At 39.0% G+C, this 25921-nt stretch overlaps 1 protein-coding gene across 1 annotated transcript; it reads right to left on the bottom strand.

The window, feature by feature from the left end:
• Positions 1 to 474: 474 nt before the first annotated feature.
• LOC129854368 (vesicular glutamate transporter 2.1) lies at positions 475 to 21584 on the bottom strand. Its single transcript, XM_055921331.1, has 12 exons — positions 21028 to 21584; positions 19012 to 19267; positions 18355 to 18473; positions 16410 to 16524; positions 12422 to 12509; positions 12201 to 12287; positions 11477 to 11619; positions 6367 to 6516; positions 6056 to 6188; positions 5757 to 5867; positions 4087 to 4214; positions 475 to 3958 (listed from the first exon to the last, which is right to left on the bottom strand). The coding sequence occupies exons 1-12, from the start codon at positions 21099 to 21101 to the stop codon at positions 3617 to 3619; spliced, it is 1746 nt and encodes a 581-aa protein (XP_055777306.1). The 5' UTR covers positions 21102 to 21584; the 3' UTR covers positions 475 to 3616.
• Positions 21585 to 25921: the final 4337 nt, after the last annotated feature.

Here is a 25921-nt window from a genome sequence, read left to right as displayed (position 1 = left end):
CAAGGGTCACTCTGAATCGAGCAGTTCTTCCAAATAGCCCTATAAGTGCTGCTCCTCCCTCCCATCTCCATTAAGAGGTTAGAACAGTCAATAGGTTCGGCTGAGCACGAGGGACTGGTCCATTGATTTCACTACAAGTCAAAGAAGGAGAATAGGGAGGGAGGAAGGGTCCTTTGGTCGAGAGGGGTCACCATGTCCTGTAAGCTTAGTGCAAGATGGACTCTGCTCGTGCACAGACATCATGCAAGGTATACCATAAAGCAAATTCTCTGGGAGAGAGGGTGCTCTGGAGCAAGCTTGTAACTCTGAAGGACCATTGTACCAATGTTAGTAGTCAGACACATTTGCCACTTTTTCCTTTGGAATCCTAAATACAGCAATTGGACTTAAAGCCAGGCTTCTTCATCTGCCTATACAGACTTCACTGATTGAGCTGTATGATTGTGGATGTGTTCACACAAATAGAGACACAAGTTATGTTTTGTTCATTCCTTTTTTTATAAAATGGATATATAGAGCATTTCATTTTGACATCAACAAATCTCTCCATTGACACAGCAAAATAAGCCATAGAATCACACTGTAACTTCACTCAGAGGCACAAAACAGGAAGAAAGTACTGTTACTTCATGTTATACATCTACCATTTCTGTAAATGTTAGATCACCTTTACAGACAATCTTCACGTCATTGAATATTGCAACAGTGGAAGGGGTATAGGTAGTTAGAGACAGATGGTTGAGGGGGCAATAGGGGTCCAGCCACTGGCAGAACACACATCAATCAAACCAACAGGGTTTAGAGAGAGAGAGAGAGAAAACGGAACAATAGCACAACCCTCCAAAACGACCACTGGAAACTGTACAGAACAACAACGGATGTGCAGACACCAACAGGAGTGGAACCATAGAGATATGGAGAAGGACATCATCCATGTCACAGGAATGGCCCATGTTATCATTCTCTTCTGGTGAGCAGTCCCCTCACAAACTCCTTGCATTATCAGCATGTCAAAGAGCTGTGTGGAGGACTCTAACTACATAGGTTTTATATTTACAAGTACTTGTGTTTGTTCTTTTCTATATTTGATATCACAAAAAACACGACTTGAAACGTAAAAGTAACGCTCTAGTTACATATGCTAGTGTTTTACATTTTTCAATGGTTGACAACAACTGTTACCATGGATTTATTGCTTTGTACACTGAGTATGGTTAGCGCCACCTGGAGAGGCCTACAGAGGCCTTCACTACAATGTCCAGCAATTTCCTTAGTATATAGCCCTCCTGTTCAAACCCAGCTTGACACGTTACCTTTGGTTAATTGTGCAAAGAAATTGACACATTAGTAACAGTTTGAGAGACAAAATACATTTTGTGAAAGAAATATAAAGTAAGAACACTCAGACTACGGCTTTGTTCCATGCATAAATACATTTCCATAAATACATTGTGAAGTGCTGACTTTAGGTCTCCACAGACAGACAGTGAAAAGCAGGTTTAGGTCCCTGACACGCTACTGAAACCAATGATGTATATAAACCCTGGATTGCTGATGCTATCTACTGGCCAATGAGAGGCTTTGAAGCCACCGGTCAGCCATATTGGCACTTCCCAGTAGGAGCAGTCCTCCATTGGAATGAATGGAATTCTATAGTATTACAATTAAATGTTTATAGGCCAAAATTACATGTATTTAATTTTTTTTTGTAATGGGGACAGTAACTTATACTTTTAAGGAAAATATTTGACATGTATTTTTTGGAATGTTTAGCTCACATAATATAATTTAAAAGTATGCATTCAAGTTTCTGTAATAGAATAAACGTGGCAAAAACAAATGTAGGCATTAATAAATGTATTTTTATAGCTTCCAAAATATTTATTTACAATGTGGGGGAGTGTCAAGATGGAGGCGCAGAGGCTTCCTAAACAAGGCCCCTGTCAGTCATCTAGTGTATATATAAATCATTGACTGGAATCCAGTATCTCTACACTGGTCATTCCCACTCTATACACACTGGCTAAATCATGTCTTGCTGCTCTTTTGATTGTCTACCTACTCTTTGAGCAATGGTAAACGTTCAATGTGACATATATTACATAGGCAGTAACAGCTATACTGTCATGTTTCTTTATTCAGTAATGCTATAATGTTTTTACAAGTAGATGTAATATGAATCTCAAACACCAACTTGGCTAATTGTCCTCCTGGACTGGTAAGGTATAGTTTTCTTTAACAACATTGTCTATCTGGGTCACTATCCCAGTCTAAAAATGTTCCCTTTTCATTAGCAAAACATATCTCCTGCTGACGGACTGTCTGTACAGTAGATATACTGATTGGCTACTTCTGGGTCGGCTGGCTGGTCTTTCTCTACATTGCACAGGCCCTTGATAGTGCCGGGCAGCATTTCTTTATATTGTCCATGTGCTCTTATACATCATAGTTATTTTTCTTTAGTCATCTCAAACAAACATTTACCTTTAAACAACAACAAAGCTCATTGAAATGCCTTAAAATGACTTGAATTGACCAGACAATAAGACTGACATAATGATCATAAGAATTACATAACTGAGTTATGAATGTTTGTAACCTCCAAACGTACACTTTTAACAACAGATGTAACATTGTTATAGGCATGAAATCGAGAGCTTGGGACTAGAAGGTTCTATCTGCAAGAAGATGATTCTGAAATAATTGGCTTCAAAGTTCCGAACCCTAATTGGTTTGAATGTTGTCAGCTATTTTTATGTTGTATTCTTTTGAACTGAACAACTTGAATTGGGGGTATATAGGTAGAGAACATTGAACAGAACAAGGCTATGTTACTAAGTACATTTTGGGAAAAATGCAGATAGAACCATATAGTTCCAAGCTCTCAAAATGGCACTGTAAACATGTGAGCAACGCTTCATCATTTTTTTCTTTCATGCATCTTAAGACTTTTACATCAGCTGGCGAAAGTGATATGTCGTTCTTCAAAACATTATTGTATTTTTATGCCTTTTTGTGTTAAAGACACAGTTTTACAAACCAATAATAATAAAAAAAGATAATTATATTATGCATTAAAAGGACACTACTTTCAGTGCATTCAGAAGAGATACTGTACAACCTAAGACATACAGTCTCATTCCTGGTTAAGTCCCCTTTTTACAGTGACATGTTTCTTTTACACGGCAATGGCTGGCTCATGAGGAGTTGTAATAAGAACCAGTTAGGCATGATGATCCAGGAAGCCAGTTAAATCTTGTCTGATCGTACATAACAGGCTTCTCCAGAATGAAGAAGCTCAGATTGATGAGGTGGAAATGGTTCACACTTACACACAATTGCACTCCAAATAAATATATCTATAATTTATATGCATATTACGTTTACAAATAGATCTGCCAATTTGATATGTGTTACATCTCTATAGTAATTTTTTTTATTTGCACAATAAAATCATCTTTTTAACTAATTTATATTTTGAAATAATTATTTGAATTTGTGCAAACATACAACAATGAATTGTTATCTTTTTTATTTGGTTTTTGACTTGTTTCGTCTAAACTGGTAAACACTACAAAATAAGTCTACCGTTTGATGGTCATTGTGTCTGCTGTCTCTAGGAGTAGTCCTGGTCCTGCCTGTAGCCATACGGCCCTCCCTCTGCCTCTTCCTGGACAAACTCCTCCTTCTTATCCCAGCTGTCAGCCCAGCCCCCGTTCTGCGTAGTGGCACCATACGTTTTGGCCGGACCGCCGCCCAGGGCACCGTAACTCTGGGTGATGTCGCCCGTCTCCTCTGCCAGCTCATCCTCATCGATGAAGCCACACTTCTCATCGCTGGTCAGCTCTGGGTCGGCCCACGGCTGCTTCTCTCCAGAGGCAAAGATGCCATAGAAGATGACTCCTCCGTAGTGAACCAGAGCAGCGATGAGGAACACCCACTGCCACTCTTCTCGAGTCTTCATGTGGACAGATGGAATATAAAGTGTCTTATGCAAAGTCACAGAGAATTGTAGTTCTATCCGATAATGAATCTACGTTTACAATAATGTTTTATGGACTTTCCAAGGGTAACAGAATGTCTTACCTTGTTTTTTGTCATGGCACCTACGATCAATGGGCATACCATGCCAGACAGGGTGCCCACACCGTTGGATATGCCCATAAGGATACTAGCATAGCGTGGAGCAATGTCTAAGTGATTGACGTTGAATCCTGATGGAAAGAACGCTCAGAATGAAATACAAGGTTTTCAGTGTGAAGTTACTCTCTACATGACAGATCTCTAAGACAACAATTGATTAGCATTTGATTAAATAAAATCAAGTGGTTATAGTTCTTGTGGTTTAACTGATTTCACTATAACCTAGACCTCGTTTCAATCAAATCGAGTGTAAACCCGCGATGGCCGACATCTGCATAACAACTGTTGCTGGAGGTGTAACTGCGTTATGAACTGACAAATAAGTGAGTGGCTGCTGTTGTGTCACAAATCACTCCCTTCCTTAGTATCCCCACTGCGTTAGAAGTTCAAAACGCCAATAGAATGTGTAGGCTAATGCATTATTTAATGTTAATTTGGATGGGGGGATTCATAGCCTATCAGACAATAAAACATCACGCATTCGAGTGTTTTAACTTGTAACGCGGCTGCATGAACTTCTAATTATAAAGTTAGATTATGAAGTCGGTTGGTTTTGTACTTGCATCCAATGGGAGTGTCCGCAATAAGCTGACGCAAGGAGCCGCTTGTGGATTTGACAGCTCCAACACAGTTCCACCTCAGACACCGTCAAAACAACAGATATGTGGGTGTCGGCTAGCGCAGATCTGATAGGCTCTAGCCCTTACGGTCTCTAGAGCTTTCGTTCATTCTTGGTAGGTAATAAAAAACACAATTAGTAATTACCTTTTTTTCTCCCTTAATGGAGTACTAGTATGTGGATGTATCAAAACTACTGAAATTTCCCAAACATAATATAAATGTAATGGAAATTAAATTGCTATGAAAACAAAGCCCCATGCAACCATCTTGTTGCAAAGGGAGTAGCTAGCCAGCGAATCTCCTCCCCCACACTGAGTGTCCTCTGTAGCTGCACACAGCCAGCCTGTATGGCAGCTCCTCTGGGACTTGTGCTGAATTATTAAATACTCCAGGAGAAAGCCCAAGAAAAATGAGTAGTAGACAACCAAGGTCTGCCTTGCGGCCACAAGCTTCAGCTGGAATAGATGTTTGAGAAATGTGAGAAATCGACCCTGTTCCCTTTGTAGCTGGATAATGCTGATTGCACGTCCTTTTTAGACCACATCGGTGGCTGTGGAACAATAAATAGGCAAGTTAGTTTTTCATCATTAATCTTGTTCTGGAGGCAGCTCTGCAGAGTGGTCACTAGCTGGCAAGGCCACAAAGTCATAAAATCTGATTTTAAACCTAACCCTAGTCACACTGCTAACCCTAATGCCTAACCTTAAATTAAGACCAAAAGGCTACGTTTTGTTTTCTTGAATTTTGACGATATAGCCAATTTAGATTTTTCAGCTGGCCCATCTAGAGGAAATCACTCAGTGCTGCTTCCATGGCAAGATTCATGACAATAAACATCAACCTGCAATAAATAGTGGCCATTCTAGACAGAATATACGGTGTAGTTGGTAGATTTGTTCTCTGTCTACAAATAGTGAAGGAGGAGTCTCCTACAGGCAGCTGTGATCTATACTGGCAGACTCTCTGATACCACGTGTTTAACAGACACTGACCTGATATGGCAAATCCACTGAAGCCCACAGCAAGGACCAGGAAGGAAATAGCCACCCCTTTGGTGTGGGAAAATCCCACCACCAGCAGCAGTGTAGCCTCCATGCCAAACCCTGCAGAGACAGACAGTCACACACATGCTACAGTAACCCAGGGGCTATGGGCCATCACAGTCGCAATTTAATTACAGTCACAAACAGAATTGCTTTGCTACAGTCATTGTATCACTATCATACAGATTATGTAAAAGCAGTACACATTTGATATAATTGTGCATGGTGTGCCGAAGGGGTTCTCTCACCTCCACAGTTCATGATCTTCCTGACTGTAGTGGTAGACAGGATGTTCCTGCTGCGTAGGTAGTCAGCCAACTGCCCTCCGATGGGCACAATGATTGTCATCACCAAGTGGGGCAGGGCAGACACCATGCCAACCTAAGGACAGGAACAGTTGCAATCAACATCCACATAGAGGTATTAAAAGGTATTAATGTCAGTTAGAGCCTAGCACAACATTTTCACACATCCCTCACCTAGGCCTCGAGTACCATACCCCAGCAACACTGTTTGGCTAGGCTGGTGCCCTATCCTGGGAACGCTCCACTGGTCTCACCTTGCTTATCTCAAACCCAAACACCTCCTCAAAGTAGGCCGGCTGACTGATAAGCAGTAAGTAGAAGGTCCAGCTTCTGCAGAAGTTGGCCACGATGATTGCATAGACAGGCATGGAGGTGAAGAACTTTTTCCAAGGGGTCTTAAATTTCTACAATGGAGCAAAAGGGAGGAAAATACATGAGTTACCGGTGAAAGGGTAGCAGCGATGAGAAAGCGAGAAACACATACATGCATGCTGCCTATAGAGAGTGCCTGTCTGCACATTCTGCAAGATTTATTGTATATTTGAAACAATTTAAAAGTAGGCTAAATGCTACAGCCCACACTTCTATGCAAAATATGAATTGTTGTTCAATATTTAGTTTATCATTAGATTATTGGGTTTCTATGTCCTGCCTTCCTATAGGCTCTGAGATTAAATAGGCTATGATGTTACGCTCCTATCACACAGCAATACTGTAGCTACCCATACTGTCAAATATTTTACATAAGCTACTGGTCTATTTACTGTGTTGGCAGAATCTTTTAATCTTTTGCAGTAATGTATGCTGTAGCTGGCAAAAGAACTGTCAGTTTCTGAAAGAGAAAACAATGGCAAATTGTTGTTAACCTGTCAGTAGAAAGTTTGAATTCAACAATGTTTTGCATCGACTTTTCCACAATCCTATTTATGATGGTCTACCCGCGAATTCTGAAACATTGTCTAAAAAATCTATTACAGTACATCAGCCTGGCCTCAGAGCCATACGGAATATACTTCACGTATTTCTGAGCACCTCCAAGACGTACTGTATCATACCTACTAATGGTCTAGTTACTTCGGACATAAGCGAAAGTAGGGAGGTTGGTCGGGGAGGAATGATGGGCCAAAACAGTTCGGAACAGTTTGTGCATACAGTTGAAGTCAAAAGTTTACTTACACTGAGGTTGGAGTCATTAAAACTTGTTTTTCAACCACTCCACAAATTTCTTGTTCACAAACTATAGTTTTGGCAAGTCGGTTAGGACATCAACTTTGTGCATGACACAAGTAATTTTCACAACCATTGTTTACAGACAGATTATTTCACTTATAATGCACTGTAACACAATTACAGTGGATCAGAAGATTACATACACTAAGTTGACTGTGCCTTTAAACTGCTTGGAAAAATCCAGAAAATGATGTCATGGCTTTAGAAGCTTCTGATAGGCTAATTAACATCATTTGAGTCAATTGGAGGTGTACCTGTGGATGTATTTCAAGGACTACCTTCAAACTCAGTGCCTCTTTGCTTGACATCATTGGAAAATCAAAAGAAATCAGCCAAGACCTCAGAAAAAAATTGTAGACCTCCACAAGTCTGGTTCATCCTTGGAAGCAATTTCCAAACGCCTGACGGTACCACATTCATCTGTACAAACAATAATACGCAAGTATACACACCATGGGACCACGCAGCCGTCATACCGCTCAGGAAGGAGAAGCGTTCTGTCTCCTAGAGATTAACTTATTTTGGTGGGAAAAGTGCAAATCAATCCCAGAACAACAGCAAAGGACCTTGTGAAGATGCTGGAGGAAACAGGTACAAAAGTATCTATATCCACAGTAAAACGAGTCCTATATCGACATAACCTGAAAGGCCGCTCAGCAAGGAAGAAGCCACTGCTCCAAAACCGCCATAAAAAAAAGCCAGACTACGGTTTGCAACTGCACATGGGGACAAAGATCACACTTTTTGGAGCAATGTCCTCTGGTCTGATGAAACAAAAATAGAACTGTTTGGCCATAATGACCATTGTTATGATTGGAGGAAAAAGGGGGATGCTTGAAAGGCGAAGAACACCATCCCAACCGTGAAGCACGGGGGTGGCAGCATCGTGTTGGGAAGTGCTTTGCTGCAGGAGGGACTGGTGCACTTCACAAAATAGATGGCATCATGAGGAACAAAATTATGTGGATATGTGTCACGACTTCTGCCGAAGTTGTTGCCTCTCCTTGTTCGGGCGGTGTTCGGCGGTCGACGTCACCGGTCTTCTAGCTATCATTGATCCATTTTTCATTTTCCATTGGTTTTGTCTTGTCTTCCTACACACCTGGTTTCAATCCCATTCATTACCTGTTGTGTATTTAACCCTCTGTTTCCCCTTATGTCTTTGTCGGGGATTGTTTTTATGTCAGTGTTGTATATTTCTGTACAGGTGTGCGACGGGTCCTCGTACCCACTTTTGTTTTGATGTACATTTAGTGTTTGGAGTATGTTTAGTGGACTTCTATTAAAAAGACTCCATTTCACTCCATTTGACTCTCCTGCGCCTGACTTCCCTGCCACCTATACACACGACTCTGACAATATGTTGAAGCAACATCTCAAGACATCGGTCAGGAAGTTAAAGCTTGGTCGCAAATGGGTCTTCCAAATGGACAATGACCCCAAGCATACTTCCAAAGTTGTGGCAAAATGGCTTAAGGACAACAAAGTCAAGGTATTGGAGTGGCCATCACAAAGCCCAATCCTATAGAAAATTTGTGGGCAGAACTGAAAAAGCATGTGTGAGCAAGGAGGCCTACAAACCTGACTCAGTTACACCAGCTCTGTCAGGAGGAATGGGCCAAAATTCACCCAACTTATTGTGGGAAGCTTGTGGAAGGCTACCCAAAACATTTGACCCAAGTTCAACAATTTAAAAGCAATGCTACCAAATACTAATTGAGTGTATGTAAACTTCTGACCCACTGGGAATGTGATGAAATAAATAAATGATGAAATAAATTATTCTCTCTACTATTATTGACATTTCACATTCTTAAAATAAAGTGGTGATCCTAACTGTCATAAGACAAGGATTTTTTACTAGGATTAAATGTCAGGAATTGTGAAATACTGAGTTTAATGTATTTGGCTAAGGTGTATGTAAACTTCCGTCTTCAACTGTATAATATGATGACATTTTGCGACTTTTTTCTTTGTTGTGGACTGGCAAGGGTTTTTTCGGCTATTCAGGCACACAAAACATTTTCTCCAGGCAAGCGAAAGTTGGAAGCCGAAGTGCCTGTTGTCATTCAACGAGAGACAACTCGTCCTCATGCAAAAAAAATACTACACCAAACATCCTAGTCAGACGCAAAATTGCACAGCTATGAAAATAAATGACAGATTTTTTGAGTTATTTTAGATTAATTCTGATTATTTTGAGGATGCGTATACTGGCTATGGCATCTCCAAATGGACAAATATTACTATTGATGCTTTTTCTCGTTTTTCAAACGAAGGACTATTAAAGGAGTATGTAAGCACACTCGTTCGGTTAGCCTAGCCGAGTTTGGAAGCATGCTGATGCCTTAATCCGCGACAGACTAGCAATCCAAAAATTGCATGTTCAAGTCGCGTCAGGGACAACTCTTGTATTTTAGCTAACCCTTCTCCTAACCCTTATTCTAAACTTAACCCAATCCACCTAACCTGCTACATAAATTCACGTAAACTTTGTCATTTTAGTTCTCCTAACTTTTTGACGTTAGTTCCCCTAACTGCCAACATAAATTCTCTCTATAATTCTCCTTTGTTGTTATGGTGCAACAAGCAACCTTGTCTCAGATCAAGACGTACAATACTATGCGTCATCCAAGATATATGATAAGTTACATCATCCAATTCGTATGCTATTGTACGACTGGGTAAAATGTATGATACTATACATCCTCTAATTCATAGAATATTGCACGACCGCTATTCCATTCATAATGTAACCTAAACTCCTGAGACCCAGCAATTAATTGTTGTACTTTTTAGTGGACATCAGTTCTTGGTCCGTATCTCTAAGGCCATACAAGCCACTGTATTAAGTCCTGTTGTCCCTTTGAGAGGACATGATGGGCTTTTCAATGATATCACATGTGGGGGTGTGAGCTTGACAACTTTCTCTTCCTGGTTCTTTCAAAAAATGGCTGCTGTCCAAAATGTGCACAGTTTATGGTAATTTGAAAAGAAGTGTGTGTAATTATTAATGATCATTTTTAATTATCAAATTGTTTCTAGTATGTGGATTTCGCAGGAATAGTTAAGTGAGTTGTCAGGACTTGTAATATTTTTTTCACATTAAATAAGAGCTAAATAAGAGTTTATAATAAATGTGCTCTGTAGTGGACACCCACATGCCGCATCTATGTTTTCATCTACTGTACCATTGACTGTAATGTCAATTTTGTAATATTTACATCCTAATGACTGATACAGAGGACAATTTTGCACATACAATAAAATATAAATAACCATATTTTTGGACCCCAATTTTTTTTTTCCGGGTCGCAGGAGGCTGACGTAACGTAACATACCATACTAAATTGAGTGTCAGAGTGTCAGAGATTGCCCTGAGACTACGTTTTGTACTTACAGTAACCAACATAGGCCTACTTCAATGTAAAAGATTGACTGTTTACCTGTTAAATTCGACTATATATTATAGACCGTGCTGCTTATGGGATTGCAAAACTTGAAATATATATAGCCTATCTATTTACTAAGTTACAAGGTCCACTTAAATGAGAGAAACGCATTGTAAGAATATGAACCCGTCATGGCTAGAAATGGTGAGGAATTTATTCTGCAATGGTTATGAAAATAAAATAAACAGGAAAAGAGTCCTATGTTAGATTAAAAAAATTAAACACAGATTTTCCATCCACTAACAGAGATGTGCATCCTCATGGTCTAAAGTTTACAGATAGGTTAGCATATTGTCACAAGTTATATTTTTTATAAATGTCAACTTTTTTGGGCGCTTGCACATTTTGTGGTATAGTTTGGATGTACTCGCAGTTTATGCATGAGGCCTCAGGGGAGCAGAGATCAAAACAAGCCTGAATAGGAAGTGGGGCATAGCATCATCTCCCAATTTAATATCATAGGAATCGATTTAAGGAGAAGCGGACTTTGAAGACTTTGAGAACTCTGGCAAAATATCACTCAGAAAATGTAATGGCCTACTGAAAAACTTTGTCAAACTTTCACACAGATTTGGATTATTTCACTGAAACAGAGAAGCAGGGCATGAGGTTAGTTGAGTGAAAGTTGTTTGAAACCCTTCAAACAACTTTTATTCAACCAACCTCAAGCCCTGTCCCTCACCTCAGCAGGGCCCATGAGCTTGGCACTCTCCCCGATGCTCTCCTCTATGTAGACTCGTTCCTCCTGGGTGATGGTAGGGTGCACAGCAGGACTTTCATACGACACAAGGATCCAGAACGCATACCAGAAGATCCCAAAGCACCCTGCACAATGATATTGGGATTGTTACACAGGATAAATATAATATGGGTGGTGGATTATGTATATCTTCTAGTCATTAGGGAACCCTATTGTAAATGTGTTTTAATTGTATCATTGTTGTATGTGAACATGTGAAAAGCTTAGATTGGCCTATTCGATAACATCAAATTCATAAAAGGCAGTCGTCTGATCTTTCAGAAATCCCCCATAGACTAAACCCCGGACAGAAAGGCCAAATTCATCTAGTCCAGGGTGAGATGGAAAATTATTGGAGAACAGTCCCACAAAAACAATGGGAAGAAATCAATGGTCTGGATGTCTGAAAACATCAGCAACCAGCTTTAAAATGTTCTGAAGATGATGTACTATGCGTAACATATTTTCAAATAGGTTGTTGGTTAGAATGTGAATAAATTATAAAAAAAACTATTTGATAGCTATATAAAAATAATAAAAGTTGAAAACTCTATATATGCTCCCAACAATTGAGTGGGTAAACTTAACCAACGTTTTGGCACACAGTGCCTTCTTCAGGACGGGTGTGCATCAGGAAGCTATAACATCGCATGGGACTCTATCTTACCATAGAGATAGAACACAGAGGACCAGCCTGAGTACTGCACCAGGATCCCTGCTAGAGGCATGGCTATGACAGCACCAGCATAGGAACCTGTAAGAGGAAATGGTAAAGAGGAGGAAGAGAAGAAAAAAGAAATCTAAATAGACAAAGGAAGTACAACTACTGTACCTCTTGCTTCACTACCATAGTGTGACAGATAAGATATTATTGAAAATAATATTTACCACAGAAGGAGGTGGTGGCCAGGCGACTCCTCTCCAGAGGAGGAGCCCACTTACTCCAGATCCCATGGCAGGCTGGGTAGGTCACTCCCTGGGTAGGTCACACACACCACAGAACCATGAGCAACTAAGAGTAGGTAACTGGTTTAAAGTAAATCATACTGCTGCTATTATCATTAAATTATAATGAATAAGATGGTCAGACAATTCTGATCATCCTGCTCCTTATGGCATTTGCAATGGATTCTAGCAACACTGCTTAACATTTAGTATTTAACATTTTATTAGGATGCCCATTAGCTACTGCTAAAGCAGCAGCTACTCTTCCTGGAGTCCACACAAAACATAAAACATGACATAATACATGTACGTCACAAGACAGAAGTACATACACTGTAAATAAGTCTCCATGCTTTCATACATTTATGCCTTCATAATCATGCAATTCATAGACTACTGAATGCAGGTTAAACACACGACAATGCAAATACAATAACAAGGAGGTGCGTTGCAAATAGGCTGACACTTTTCACTAAATTCCCCTGATGTGAATAAAGCTACCTTGTTTCTATAGTTACCGCCCTTAATAATTTATATCCAGTGTGCAAAGCTGACATCAAGGCAAAGAGTGGCTACTTTGAAGAATCTAAAATATATTTTGATTTGTTGAACACTTTTTTTGTTACTACATTATTCTATATGTGTTATTTCATAATTTTCATGTCTTCACTATTATTCTGCAGTGTAGAAAATTGTACAAATAAAGAAAAACCCTTGAATGAGTAGGTGTGTCTTTTGACTGGTACTGTATGTCTTTTTTTGTCACATATACCTGATAGGTGCAGTTTTACAGGGTCATCCAGTAGTACGGCGTGCCTGGAGCAAATTAGGGTTAAGTGCCTGACTCAAGGGCACACTGACACCTTGTCGGCTCGGGTATTTGAACCAGCGACCAATCAGTTACTGGCCCAAAGCTCTAACCGATAGGCTACCTTTCCTGGGCTAACATGTAATCTCTTAAACTTGTAGGCATTTTGTTACAATTACCACCCCTATGGGTTTCATTAGGTAAAATTAAAAATGTATGAACATGAAATAACCACTCACTGGGCACAGACGTCAATTCAACGTTGATTCAACCAGTGTGTGCCCAGTGGACAGGCCTTGAATCTTGAGCCTTGTTACAGTCTATCGCCCTTAATGGGTTAGCTAAAATATAGCGTACAGTGTTACAGTACCACCCACTATTGGATTAATTTGGTAAAATGCAACATTCATTTGTCATCTTAACCTTGTCTTCTAATCTTTCTTCACATGTCCTTCAAATACTTCACCCATTTTGGCCCAACTGATTAATATATATAATTTTTTTTAATTAAAAACATGAGATTGCACGCAATCATTTTAAAGACTAAATGTATGAAACTGTGTTATTCAAATAGATGGTTTCACAGAATAATGGGAGAAATTGTAAACATAAGACATACTGATAATAGATGTGCCTGCACTGAGCTGACAATCACAAGAGATGATACTACTAGATATGAGCTGCCATGGTTGTAAATCAAATATGATCACAAACAAAAACCAACATACTCTCTTCATTGCCTTTTTGATTAACATTAATAAGAGACGCAGTGCTCTGAGCAAACTGATGAGCCTCTTATAACACTGACAATGCTGCTGCCATTAAATGTTCATTAGCTGCTAATTGGAACAGAGTGTGCTATTTGCAAATGCAATCTGCATGGACATGCTAGGAGGAGATTTACCCTAGCTATCCACTGGACTGATCTAAGATCACTATATATGAATCACTTTTAGGTCCTCCTGTAAGCTCATGGAATGTATGCCACGTCCAACTTAATTAATGTCGCTCTTTTTACTGAATATACTCAAAACACTGAAGCCTTTCCCTACAGAGACAAAAACAAGACATAACCAGATTAGCCTTTGTCACATGATGGCTCATTCAAATCAAGGACCCATTGGGCACAGACGTCAATTCAATGTCTATTCTACGTTGGTTCAACGTCATTTCATTGAAATGACGTGGAAACAACATTGATTCAACCAGTGTGTGCCCAGATGGGAGCTACTGGCCCAGTCTCACCTCAGCCATCAATGCCAAACACGTAGATGTGCTGTTGTTATTGAATTACACCATTCATTATCACAAGACATTAATTTGAACCCTATGTCTATCACTCACAGCCAACGCAGCCTATAGACAATTATTTTAATAGAATTATTACACTGAAAGTAGTTAGTCAGGTCTGTGAGAATAAATATACATTTCCATTCTCTGCAAGATAATGAACAATAAAGTATTATTCCAAAATTCCATCAATGGTGTTCAAAATGATTCTCAATGGTTGTCTCTGCTGCCAGGATTGTGTATCTGTTTCAGTGGTGTAAAGTACATAAGTAAAAATACTTTAAAGTACTACTTAAGTAATTTTTTGGGGTATCTGTACTTTACTATTTATATTTTTGACAACTTTTACTTTTACTTATCTACTTTCAGTTTTACTTGAGTTGTTTTTTATATTAAGGTATCTTTACTTTTTACTCAAGTATGACATTTGAGTACTTTTTCCACATCTGATTCGTTTAGCTGGATGTGTTTTATTATGACACTGTGAATGTAGCCTGCCCTTCAGTATCAACATGGCATCATGTTTTACTGTACAAGGCAGCCTCTGCCAACATCTCATGTTTCAATATGCCTACTGGACAGTGGATTCATGAGCTGCTGATGTTTCAGCACATTGTCTTTGGGAATATGATTCTGGCTAGACCAGCATTTTCCTAACTGTGGTGTTACTGCCAGAGAGCAGAGCAGATATGTTTCAGCAGGTTTATTGGTTTATTCGGATCCCTATTAGCTTTTGCCAAAGCAGCAGCTATTCTTCCTGGGGCCCACACAAAAACATAAAACATGTCAAGTAACAACCCACTGGGCACACACTGGTTGAATCAACGTTGTTTCCACATCATTATTTCAATGAAATTACACTGAACCAATGTAGAATCGATGTTAATTTGCCGTCTGTGCCCAGTGGGAAAACACTGATACACTGATAGACAAGAACAGTTACACAAATGTAAAATACAAAGATATACAAACAATACAACTAAAGAATAATGTGTGTGTGTGTGTGTGTGTGTGTGTGTGTGTGTGTGTGTGTGTGTGTGTGTGTGTGTGTGTGTGTGTGTGTGTGTGTGTGTGTGTGTGTGTGTCATGAGATGTTATTTTATCAATTTTTTTAAGGTAACTTTGTTGTTTGCTTGAGTAATTGGAGATGGAAGGGAGTTCCATGCGATCATGGCTCTGTATAATACTGTGCTTTGCCGGCATTTCGTTTGGACTTGGGGACTGTGAAGAGACCCCTGGTGGCATGTCTTGTGGGGTATGTATTGTGTCTGAGCTGTATGTTATTTGATTATGCAGACAATCTGGAATTTTCATCACAGTAATATTTTCCATAAAAACTAGAAGACAAGCAGTTAATCTCTCATCAACCGTCAACCAGGAAAGACTGACGTGCAGTTAAGGGCAAGGCGTGCAGCTCTGTTTTGAGCAAGCTGCAGCTTTTCTAGGTCTTTCTTTGCTGCACCTGACCATATTACCGGACAGTAATCAAGATGGGACAAAACCAGAACAACTACAGTTAACTTTTGTGTAAAAAACGCAGAACATATTTTTAGAACAGACAGGGGAGAGGACTCTCCCACAACAAATACCCAGCTGCAGATCAATACAACAGTCTCACATTTCCCCAGGGTGAATTCTGTCTGTTGTACTGCCTCTATTCCATTGCCTTTGATATACTGTAGCCTAATCATAATTGAAATGCCACAAAAGAAAACTGGCTATTTTTAAAAACTGTGCTATTGACAGGATAGGCCTATGCAATCTCAATTAAAATGTGCATATAAAAAAATTGCTCTCCAGAAATGTGACTTTTTAATTTAAAAAAGTCCTTACCTCCACCAGCCCTTGCAATACTCTCACAAAGATGACCAGTCCATAATGCGTCCGTGCCGCGGAGGGGATTAACATATTGAGCGTCGAGGTAAGGAAAATGGCTAGACCGAAAACCCTAAATGAAACAGAAATATATACATTTGCACATATCGTATGACGTTTATCATTTTGATAAACAATGTATCCAGTAGGCCTAGTGATTTATTTAAGCTGTATTTATGTATTGGCCAATTTATTCTTCAAAGGCCTCTCATCGACTTGATGTTTAATTTATTAATCTCTGATTTTTTTATGGTCATCCGGGCTAAATTCAGCAGGGACCCATCGAACATATCACATTACACACTCATTTACTGGCTTACTATCGAAATGGAGTTAGTGCTATAAAAAAAAAAAATAATGCTATTCAAATAGGCTATTCAATGTAATTTCTCTATCCCATTTTCTAATGGTTACATAAGGCCTATATTCGGCCTGCTGTTCTTATTCTAATCAAATGGCCAATCTTACGTTCAATATATATATATATATATATATATATATATAATTTTCTTGCATAATTAAAATATTTAAGACTTGGATTTTTTCATGCCAAGCATTGGCTAGTGCACCATTAACTTTTCAATTTACGTTTGATAGCAATAATTAAATTGGAGAAAGAAATTAAAGCGTGATGACAGGGAGTGCCGACAGCAGACTACATTGGTTTCAGCGCAGCTGAGCCAGTGGAGGCAATCGCTAATGAATAACACGAAACATGGTATTTTTAAAATTTTTGTCACGTCTTGTAAACACCCGGAGACCCCGCCTCCCACCCGCACGCGGGGGGCAACTCTAATCCGATTGAGGCAACTCTCTGGCACAAAACAGGTTGATTCGATTACATCTCAATGTCAATCAAGAAAGCATATAGACAATAAACATGTTATACATTAAACTAGATTATACAAATGTAATACATCGTATATATTTAAATAGCCCGCTCAACAAATAGTAATATTGTATATACTCAACCAAATTGATAGTTTTTCTTCATGTATATTCAGGGTATAAATTGCGATCACCAAATTATTATGGGCACTACTATGATGAACTGTGGTCCAAAGATCCACTAAATATAAAGTAATTAAACCTAGATTTCATATTATAATATCCTATATTTAATGCTGCTCAGGCCTCGTGTAGGCTAGGCCTAAACCTTATTTATAAGCCATGTTTAGTGTGCACAGTGCATATGAGCGTGAGTAAGCCTTCGGCGACGAGGACCGGGCTGGTCGCCATGCCCCCAGAATGCAGCAAATTAGACACGGCTCCCCCCGGAGACCTCATTAACAGGTGGCAGAAAGCCCTGTGGACCGGGGCGACACCGTCAAATCTCAATAGCACTGCCAGCGTCGGCGGCTGAGTCGCTCCCTCCCAAATTAATTCCCCATTAATGGCCTTCTCCATTGCAGTCACAGTGTCACACTGGTTACTATGCCTACTGTCTGCTAAACCTTGTGTCACAATACAGGCCTGCAAATCCTCCCTCTCATTTACAATAAAGGCCAAATTGTCGTAAAGATTTGAAACATCCAAGTTAACCCTTGTGGGATGCCATTGTGTCTGCAACATTTTCAGACCATTAAAATGTTGATTCTTTTAGAAAATTGTTTATGCCAAAATGTATTCTGACGGGAAAAGGTGTGATAATAATACGTTGAAAACCGATAGTATATCCAGGCTTCAGTAGCCAACATCCACGTCATCATCACAGTTGCTCGGGTACATCTCTTCATGACTAAAATAAATCAGACCTATTTTCATTTTTTTCTTGAGGGTCGTTCATTTCATAGTGATGGATTTTAGTAACCAATTGAATAATAAGGAATAAATCCCATTTGAGACTGTGAGAAGGAATGAGAACTTTTGTAAAAACTAAATCAAAAAAATAATGTAGGCCTACCTGTTAGCTGCCAGTCTCGAGCATATGTACCCACCCGGGATCTGCGTCACTATATAGCCCCAGAAAAACGAACCATGGATCATACCGACTGTCTCTGGGTCCCAGTTGAACTTCGCTTTCTTTCCAGTGAAATAAAAACAAAGACAACAATACAAACCATAAAAAATCGATGAAACATAATAAATCCTCTTCACATGTATAATTTCATTATAATTCAATACAATAATTCACAAAACGTATAATACCGTATAATAACCGTAATAACCAAAGCATAAGGCTCTCATATCATAACAGTAAATAAGGATATAGTGAGTAGCAGAAATGTGAGCTATAATCACTACTATCATATACGGTACCCAATTCCGATGTGTAGGACACACAGGCTAAATGCTGTGTTATTATGGGATACAATAGTTTATGGTTGTGCCATACCTATTATGGCTGCACTGAAAAAGAATGAAATAATCTCGCTAGAAAACCAATACATTAAGGGAAATGTTCTGTATCTGCCTTTGCCTATTTTTTATTTTCAATATAAGGTCAGGTCAAGTGTGAGAAGATTAGGAGACCTCCAACATCTGGACTATTTTTAGGGTCGACAAATTAGGGATGGCGGTGACACGATGTTGACGTCAGTAAAGTGTGCACCACACACACCTCTGTGATGATGATCTTCCCATCTTTGTGAATAGTGCTGTTGTTGACCATTCCCACGATGGCCACGCCCAGATTACATCGGATGCCGAAGGAGATACAGAAGCCTAGACCGCTCATGATGGCGATGATGTATCGGCGGGGCAGCCCAAAACATGTGCAGTCGCACAGAGGTGCTTTCTTCTCCTGGGCCTCAGAGGGCCTGCCGTCCTCTGTTAGTTCGATAACTTCACCAGTTCCCTGTCGCTTCTCCATCACCCTTCAAACAGCCAGATAAAAAGTCATCAAATTTCCTCGGTTAATCAGCCTCAAATTAATAGATTAGCCTACGTTTGATATTTGAATGTTATGAAAAATAAAGGCATTTTAGTGTAGCAAAAATTCAGGCCTGCAATTAAGTTAAATGATAGACCTACATGCCTATATATTATAGCCTGCAGCCTTCAAAATATGGCCTGCATCATGTCCAATAATAGTCTTTAAAATGTACAAGTTTTTGAAAATAAGGAAGAAGACTGATTTCTATTTTAAAACCATCTTCTTTGGATAGCGTACTGAAACATCATTTTATTAGGTCATCTAGGTCTGCATTACATATCTATGCCTATTCAATCCGTTGTTTTATGAGGATAGTGTATTCGCCCCAACGACTGGGGGCGCTATTTGATTAATGATAACCAACGTGATTCAGAACATGATAACTAACATGATCCAGAAAATGTTTTAGTTTTTTCATTAAACGAAAAGTCTACTTTAGCAAGGTAATTGAGCAACTATTAATAGAAAATAGCGCTGTATGTTAGCGGCACCAGGTTCAATCTCATCGAATGCCAAAAAAAGCATCGTAGATTGGAGCAAGAAGCGAATGAAGATGCCTCCACCGCATTGCAGCAACCGCTCACCTTCACCCTCATTTGCATTCACGGTTTGGGCAGTTGCTCATCTCTCCAGGCAAACATTCACGCTGCGGTTTCAAATGCATTTATGACCATATGCACAATTCATTCGTTTGCCAAATAAAGCTTAGCCTACAGTTACAGTATTAGGCCTATACCTAAAAAAATGATGTGAAATCGGCATAAGGAAAAAATGATTAGAACTCTATCTTATTCACAACGGCACTGTAACAATGACAAATGCTAATTATGCACTCCTGTTTAGAAAATACATTTGGAATATCAAAACAACTGCACATAATGTGTAATTTACATGAACTACATTAAGGTGATCATTTCGTTATGCCGAACTAAAAATACATATTTTTAACGCAACAACATGTAACTGTTATTTCATACAGCCTAAGTTTAAAATGGGATTTAGAATCCAAATAGGCCTATCGAAGAAAGCAACAATGAATCGAAAAAAAATTCTAACCAAAACGAAATATATTCATTTAGAGCTTCAACAATACATTTATTGACAGTATGCTGCAACTACAAGCATCAGAATATATGTCTGAATGAAGGCCTTGCCACTTAGCAAGACAAATCAGTTAGACGTTTAGACTAGTAATAAATCGATACCCATCCCGTAAATAATGAAATAGATACCCTCCCACAACTACAGGAAGTTTTCAGTCAAATATTTAAAATATTACAGGGACGCAGTCACAAGACAGTTGCAAACGAAGATAACACTCCGTGGATTTTTTTATCTAATCGCATACATACTAGGCTAGTTCACGGCAAATGCTTTTCATAGCTATCTGTTTAATGCGTGAATGTATTAGTGACTTTTTCCACATGCATCAAGGTCCTTCCTGTGCTTTCACGAGGTTATACAGAATTGCATAATTTTCCCACTACGTCTATTAGAGGCGTGACCATGACTGCAAGCTGTTTGAGATATAAGTAAAACACTTCTCGGCATAGGATAGGAACGTACAGTAGTCTACTACCATTACACCACCATATTACACCACCATATTGTAGGCCTATCACTTGAAAATACAGAAATCAGAACCAGCCCTATGTTTAAACATGGGCTAGCCTGCATATAAAACAGAATTTCAACACCTACTTGTACATCTGTCCCAGGGTCTTCGCCCCAAATTCCTTTATCCCCTCTTTGGCTCTCATCTTGACGGACTCCATATCCAAATGTAATGTTTTTCTCAAAAATGTCTATTGTTTAAGCTTCATGTTACGGTACAATGTGACCGAACAAACCGGTGAAGCAAGCGATGTATATGATTATTTGATAAGAAAAACAGACAAGATCTGTAGCCTATCACGCGTCGATCGCTGTAAAACGCCTACATATGAGAGAAATCAGATGAGCTCTGATTCCCCATTCACCATTATAAACTAATCGTTCGCCTCACGTACAAGTGCATGCAATGCCATCGTAATGAAAATCTACAGATAATTCATAAAGCGAACGAAAGAGAAAAACGTTAGAAGCGTCTACGGTGATAACCATATCATTTTAAACAAAAAAAACTATCAGTAAAAGCGGGAACTAGCGGTGTGTGGAGTTGCTTCTATAAACCACAGAGCTGGGCTTGCGCGTCTGATGTGGAGACCGCCAGCTTTTCTGACGTCGCGAGAACCTCTGGCTGTTCAGCACCAAGGTCAGCGACAGCCTCGTGCACACTATCTGCGCGTGGTGCACGCCGCATCCCCATTACTGATCACCAGAGCGATATTCAATATAGTCTACTGTCCTGAAAGCTATTGTTGTTATACTGTAATCGACTGATTTAGGGAGTGGTTCAGGCTGGAATAAGAAAGGATGGTTTGATTGCATTTGGAAATGATAACCTTACAAAGTGTGAGGGCAATGCATGGTGACATACAAACGCAAGTCATTTCCAGTTTTACAACCTTTCCCAATGTTTGTTTTTATACCAGACATGTAGCCAACATAAAATACTGTCTTAGCCTCCGGAGGGCGGTGCTATGGAAACCAGACGAGGGCTTGATTCCCTTCGTATGAGCTCTCGTGAAAACAGGAATCCATCAATAATTTAGGCATCCCCCACACATACACTTTCACCCACCTCTCTCTCGCGCTTGCTCACACACACACACACACACACACACACACACACACACACACACACACACACACACACACACACACACACACACACACACACACACACACACACCACTGTAACTATAACATCAAAGGGTATAATATGGAGGCTACTCCATGCATATTCATTGAAACAATGTTGCAAATAATAAAATCATTGATCCATGTTTTTGACTACTTTGAGAGAATTGCGGTTCCACCACAATTCATTCTGAAGTTGGGTCATTGTGAAATATTAAAATGTGAGAGCCAAACACCTTTGAGAGACACATGGGGATTCTGAAATAAACTGGCACCTACCTAATGCTAATACAATATAAATGGATTGAGGCACTGACGCCATCTGGCGGGCACTTACTATAATTCCTATCAGGTTTTTGCATTAGGCCAATGAGACATCCTCGACGTACATTGGCTGGGTGTGAAATCGTGACGATCAACTTTATTTAAAAAACATGATATTGACTGTTATTTGTCAAATATTTGAAGTATTTCTCATATGAATAGGCTACTATTGTCATGCCTGTATTATTCTATTCTATACATGTTTGTTTGACAATATTTTTGAACAACTGTAAATACATGTGAATTTGAGATTTCTTAGTTATACAGTAAATTGTAGAGTGCACACATTTAAAATCCAGAAATATTTTATTTAAAGCAATTACATTATCAAAATGTTGTTAATAAGTTCAATAGCCTTTCAAGGAAAACAAGCAAGACACGACATATTTAGACAACACAGACTATGATATAAAAAAATATGAGTTGTGAAACATCATAGGAATAGAACAATAGAAAGTTATTGTTTTTGAAGAACATCCCAAAAAGTAAACATAGACATTTAAGGCATTGATCTACTGGTCATGTACTATGGCTTCCACCCTGCATGCAAGAAGGACATGAGGAGTCAAGAGTCTCCCAATGGATTTTGTCTGTATGGCTGAGAGTGGTGTTAGTCAAGCACTGGGATATTGACAAGCCTGAGATAGTGATGTACCATGTGACTTTGAGGTTGAAGTTATACCAAGTAAAATCATTCAAGGGTATAGTGTCCACCTTCAGCATGAGAGGCTATTAACATTTACAAAACAGATTAGTTCAAAACAGATGAACCTAGAAAAAGCCTACAGAATCAAATCTGATCAATAAACTACAGAAATACCTAATCTTACATTGAGTAAACTATCCTTTACAAATGTAATCTGTATAACAATCTAAATAATAAGTGGGTTTTTTACTGAAATTAATGTGGCAACTACTGTACATATCCCAACATTCTTCATGTGTATACTGGCTGTGATAAAATAGTGTGAATTTATTGCTGTAAAGTGGACAGTTCACTCGTTGTTAAAATATGCATGTCTCCTTACATTGAATGTCTATGGGACACGAGATTGTGATGCATACTCTGAGTCTGTATACTGTATAGCTAACACCTCTGTTTGCACAAATCACACTACAGTAACTTGAAATCGATTCAATAAGCTACAGTCCCTTTTGAAGTTGAATTTCATAACAATTGTTTTGAGACATGTAATCTAAAGTCAACTTTCCTTTTAATATGAGACCATCCAGACATGTTGGCATGATTGACATTAAACAGTAATAATGTAGTGGAGTTCTGTCTGAAAGACTCATTGGCTAAATAAAATGAGTCCCACATAAGTGCTCTGTGCTAAAACAAAATTAAAAAGAGAAGGCCTCCCATTGAGCTACGGAGTACAGACACAGAGTATGACAGAAAAAGCAGACAGGAATGATCAACTTAACTTAAGTGAGTAATGACTAACAGGGCTGAGGAATTTGATTTTCCTGCTTACAATGAGTTTGATAAGTGTCAAAATAAAGAGCAGATAGATACATGTGCGAGTAACACAGGCAAAAACACATTTGCCTCCCACACCAGAAGAAATCATATGTACAAGTTGCATATCTCGCCATAAATCTAAACAAGAAAGAGGAATGCAACCCCAAAAACATGGCTAATATTTTGTCTGGTATGACTTAATATGCCACTCAAAACATTTCAAATGGAGTGTAGATTATATCCACTGGAAAGGGCTCTATCAGACCAAACATACACTACCGTTCAACAGTTTGGGGTCACTTAGAAATGTCCTTGTTTTTGAAAGAAAAGCAATTTTTTTGTCCATTAAAATAACATCAAATTGATCAGAAATACAGTGTGGACATTGTTAATGTTGCAAATTACTATTGTAGCTGGAAAAGGCAGATTTTTTATGGAATATCTACATAGGCGTACAGAGGCCATTATCAGCAACCATCACTCCTGTGTTCCAATGGCTCGTTGTGTTAGCTAATCCAGCATCCCGGAGTCGCCTCTTCATTGTTGACGTTGAGGATGGTGTTTTGCGGGTACTATTTAATGAAGCTGCCAGTTGAGCACTTGTGAGGCATCTGTTTCTCAAACTAGACACTTTAAAGTACTTGTCTTCTTGCACAGTTGTGCACTGGGGCCTCCCACTCCTCTTTGTATTCTGGTTAGAGCTAGTTTGCGCTGTTTTGTGAAGAGAGTAGTACACAGCGTTGTACGAGATCTTCAGTTTCTTGGCAATTTCTCACATGGAATAGTCTTCATCTCTCAGAACAAGAATAGACTGACAAGTTTCAGAAGAAAGGTCTTTGTTTCTGGCCATTTTGAGCTTGTAATTGAACCCACAAGTGCTGATGCTCCAGATACTCAACTAGTCTAAAGAAGGCCAGTTTTATTGCTTCTTTAATCAGGACAACATTTTTCAGCTGTGTTAACATAATTGCAAAAGGGTTTTCTAATGATCAATTAGCCTTTTAAAATGATAAACTTGGATTAGCTAACACAACGTGTCATTAGAACACAGGAGTGATGTTTGCTGAGAATGGGCCTATGTACACCTATGTATATATTCCATAAAAAATCTGCCGTTTCCAGCTACAGTAGTCTTTTACAACATTAACAATGTCTACACTGTATTTCTGATCAATTTGATGTTATTTTAATGGACAAAAAAATTGATTTTCTTTAAAAAACAAGGACATTTCTAAGTGACCCCAAACTTTTGAATGGTAGTGTATATACAGTAGACGTTGGGGTGTATTACCCTCTTGGACCATTACAGTAGCTCTATCTATCTAGCATTACCCAGCTGAGAGAAACCGTTTTTAAAAGGGCCACTGCAGTCAAAATACTGTTTTTCCTGTGTTTTATATCGCAATTGTACAACAGCTGATGAAAAAAACACTCTAAAAGTGTGAAAAAATGTGATCAGTTATTTCCTGATATTTGCTGGTTGAACATACAATATACACAGGACCTCCTAATCATCAGGTTTGCATGGATGGGAGTTTCAGCTTTCCATGGTGACATCACCATGTAGTAAATTGGTTGATAGACCAGATACAAAGAAAGTTCCAAACCTCTCTGCCAATAACAGCTAGTTTTGAGTTTCCCCCTCCCCACTCAGACTACTCCCAGACAGTCCTAGCAAAAGTCTTGCTTGAAAGAATAGTTTAGTTATAAAGCAATTTTTGCCCATTTTTACGGTAATTGTTACCCAGAAATGATTTGATATTGATTTACAAATGACTGCATTGGGCCTTTAATTTACAGTTTTTACATTGACTCCCATGAAAATATCTCAAATACATGACAGTAACGCAAGGAAAACACATCACATTTAATGTAGCCCAGCTACAGCCAAATTGAAGCAGATAACATGCCAACATTTGAAGGCAAATAAATTAGATTTTTATATGTTACATTCTATCAAACATGCATATTTCTTTAAAGGTAATTTATTAGATAGCTGCTGATAAAAGCCATGGGATATCTTTGGCAGTCTTTGCTGGACATTTGTTAGTAACATATTATGAC

This window comes from Salvelinus fontinalis, chromosome 4, assembly GCF_029448725.1.
Source record: "Salvelinus fontinalis isolate EN_2023a chromosome 4, ASM2944872v1, whole genome shotgun sequence".
Taxonomy (NCBI): domain Eukaryota; kingdom Metazoa; phylum Chordata; class Actinopteri; order Salmoniformes; family Salmonidae; genus Salvelinus; species Salvelinus fontinalis.
The sequence above is the reverse complement of the archived record's forward strand: the minus strand, read 5'-3'. Positions and strand labels throughout refer to the sequence as shown.